We start from the raw sequence: 1362 nt of genomic DNA on the forward strand, positions 1-1362 counted from the left end.
AGACACAAACATGTACTTTGGGTGTAAGTGTTGTTTTGAATTAACAGGCAGAAAAAAAGTAAAATTTAAAATAAAAGATAAAAAATGTAATCGCATGATCTTAATTGGTAATAAATATATAAAATAATAATTATTTAATATTTTACATTTTTTATTTTTTATAATCATCAATAAAATTTAATAAAATATGAATTTCATTCTTTACATATCAAAACATATAAAATAATTGTAATTCTTACTCTATATTAACGATTAATTACAATTCCACTATTAAATAATTTTCTTAATATTTCATAACTAATTTAAAATATATTAATTTTTTTAACGATAAAAGAAAAGCAACTCATATATTATTCAAATTGTAATTTGGTACATCATGAATTAAAGATGAAGGATGCCTAATCTACTTCGACCCATAGCATTAGACATAGAAGATAAAATACTTTATTTTTTTAAAAAAAATTAATTTTATTATTTTCAATAAATAAGATAATATTTTTCTAATGATACTTTTATAGAAAAGTATTACGCGCATCGTGCGGGTACCTATATTTGTTAGAAGTAATATATCAAAATTACCATAAAAAATACTTATGAAAAAATTTAACTGAACTTCAAGTAATATAGCAAAATTACTATAAAAAATATTTGTGAGAAAAATGTAAGTGAACCTCATATAACACGTCAGGTTAAATTTAAAATAAAAAGAATTTATTTATTATTGTACGTCTATTTTATTTTTTATTAATTTTTTAATATTTAAATAATTTATTATAATTAAACAAAAATAATATATTAAATATTTTAAAATAAAAATAATTTATAACAATTAATTAAAAATGATATAATAAAATTCGAAAGCAAGTTAGCAGGTCTGACCCTGAACAACTTTCTCTCCTCATCTATATTATTTTAGATTAGAAAAGTAGTAATATATCACCGATCTCCCCATCAACGTTAGAACAAAGTATTTTCTTTTGGCATTCCAACATGAGCTGGTGGTGGGCTGGAGCTATTGGTGCTGCCAAGGTAATTGTTGTTTTGAATCTATATGTCTTCTGCATGTATTACAGCTCAAACTAAAGTGGAAATGAATACAAAATTAATTGACAAGTAGTTGATGTTTGTAGTTTAAATCTACTAAAATTTTAATTCCACAGAAAAAATTCGAAGAAGATGATGCACCGCCCAAGTATGAAAGCGTTGCTCTAATCATCGGAGTCACCGGCATCGTGGGCAATAGCCTCGCGGAGATCCTCCCTCTCGCCGATACCCCCGGTGGTCCTTGGAAGGTTTACGGCGTTGCCCGCCGGTCTAGACCGTCGTGGAATGCTGACCATCCGATTGAGTACGTTCAATGTG

General features: G+C 26.7%; 1 protein-coding gene across 1 annotated transcript in view; it reads left to right on the forward strand.

Moving 5' to 3' along the window:
• Positions 1–856: 856 nt before the first annotated feature.
• Positions 857–1362, forward strand: part of LOC107848268 ((S)-8-oxocitronellyl enol synthase ISY1) — a gene marked incomplete in the record, with an annotated part of 4015 nt that continues 3509 nt past the window's right edge. The window contains 2 exon segments of the mRNA XM_016692989.2: positions 857–1029; positions 1161–1362. Of these exon segments, the coding sequence (XP_016548475.2) occupies positions 991–1029; positions 1161–1362 (241 nt within the window).

This window comes from Capsicum annuum, chromosome 1, assembly GCF_002878395.1.
Source record: "Capsicum annuum cultivar UCD-10X-F1 chromosome 1, UCD10Xv1.1, whole genome shotgun sequence".
Lineage (NCBI taxonomy): Eukaryota > Viridiplantae > Streptophyta > Magnoliopsida > Solanales > Solanaceae > Capsicum > Capsicum annuum.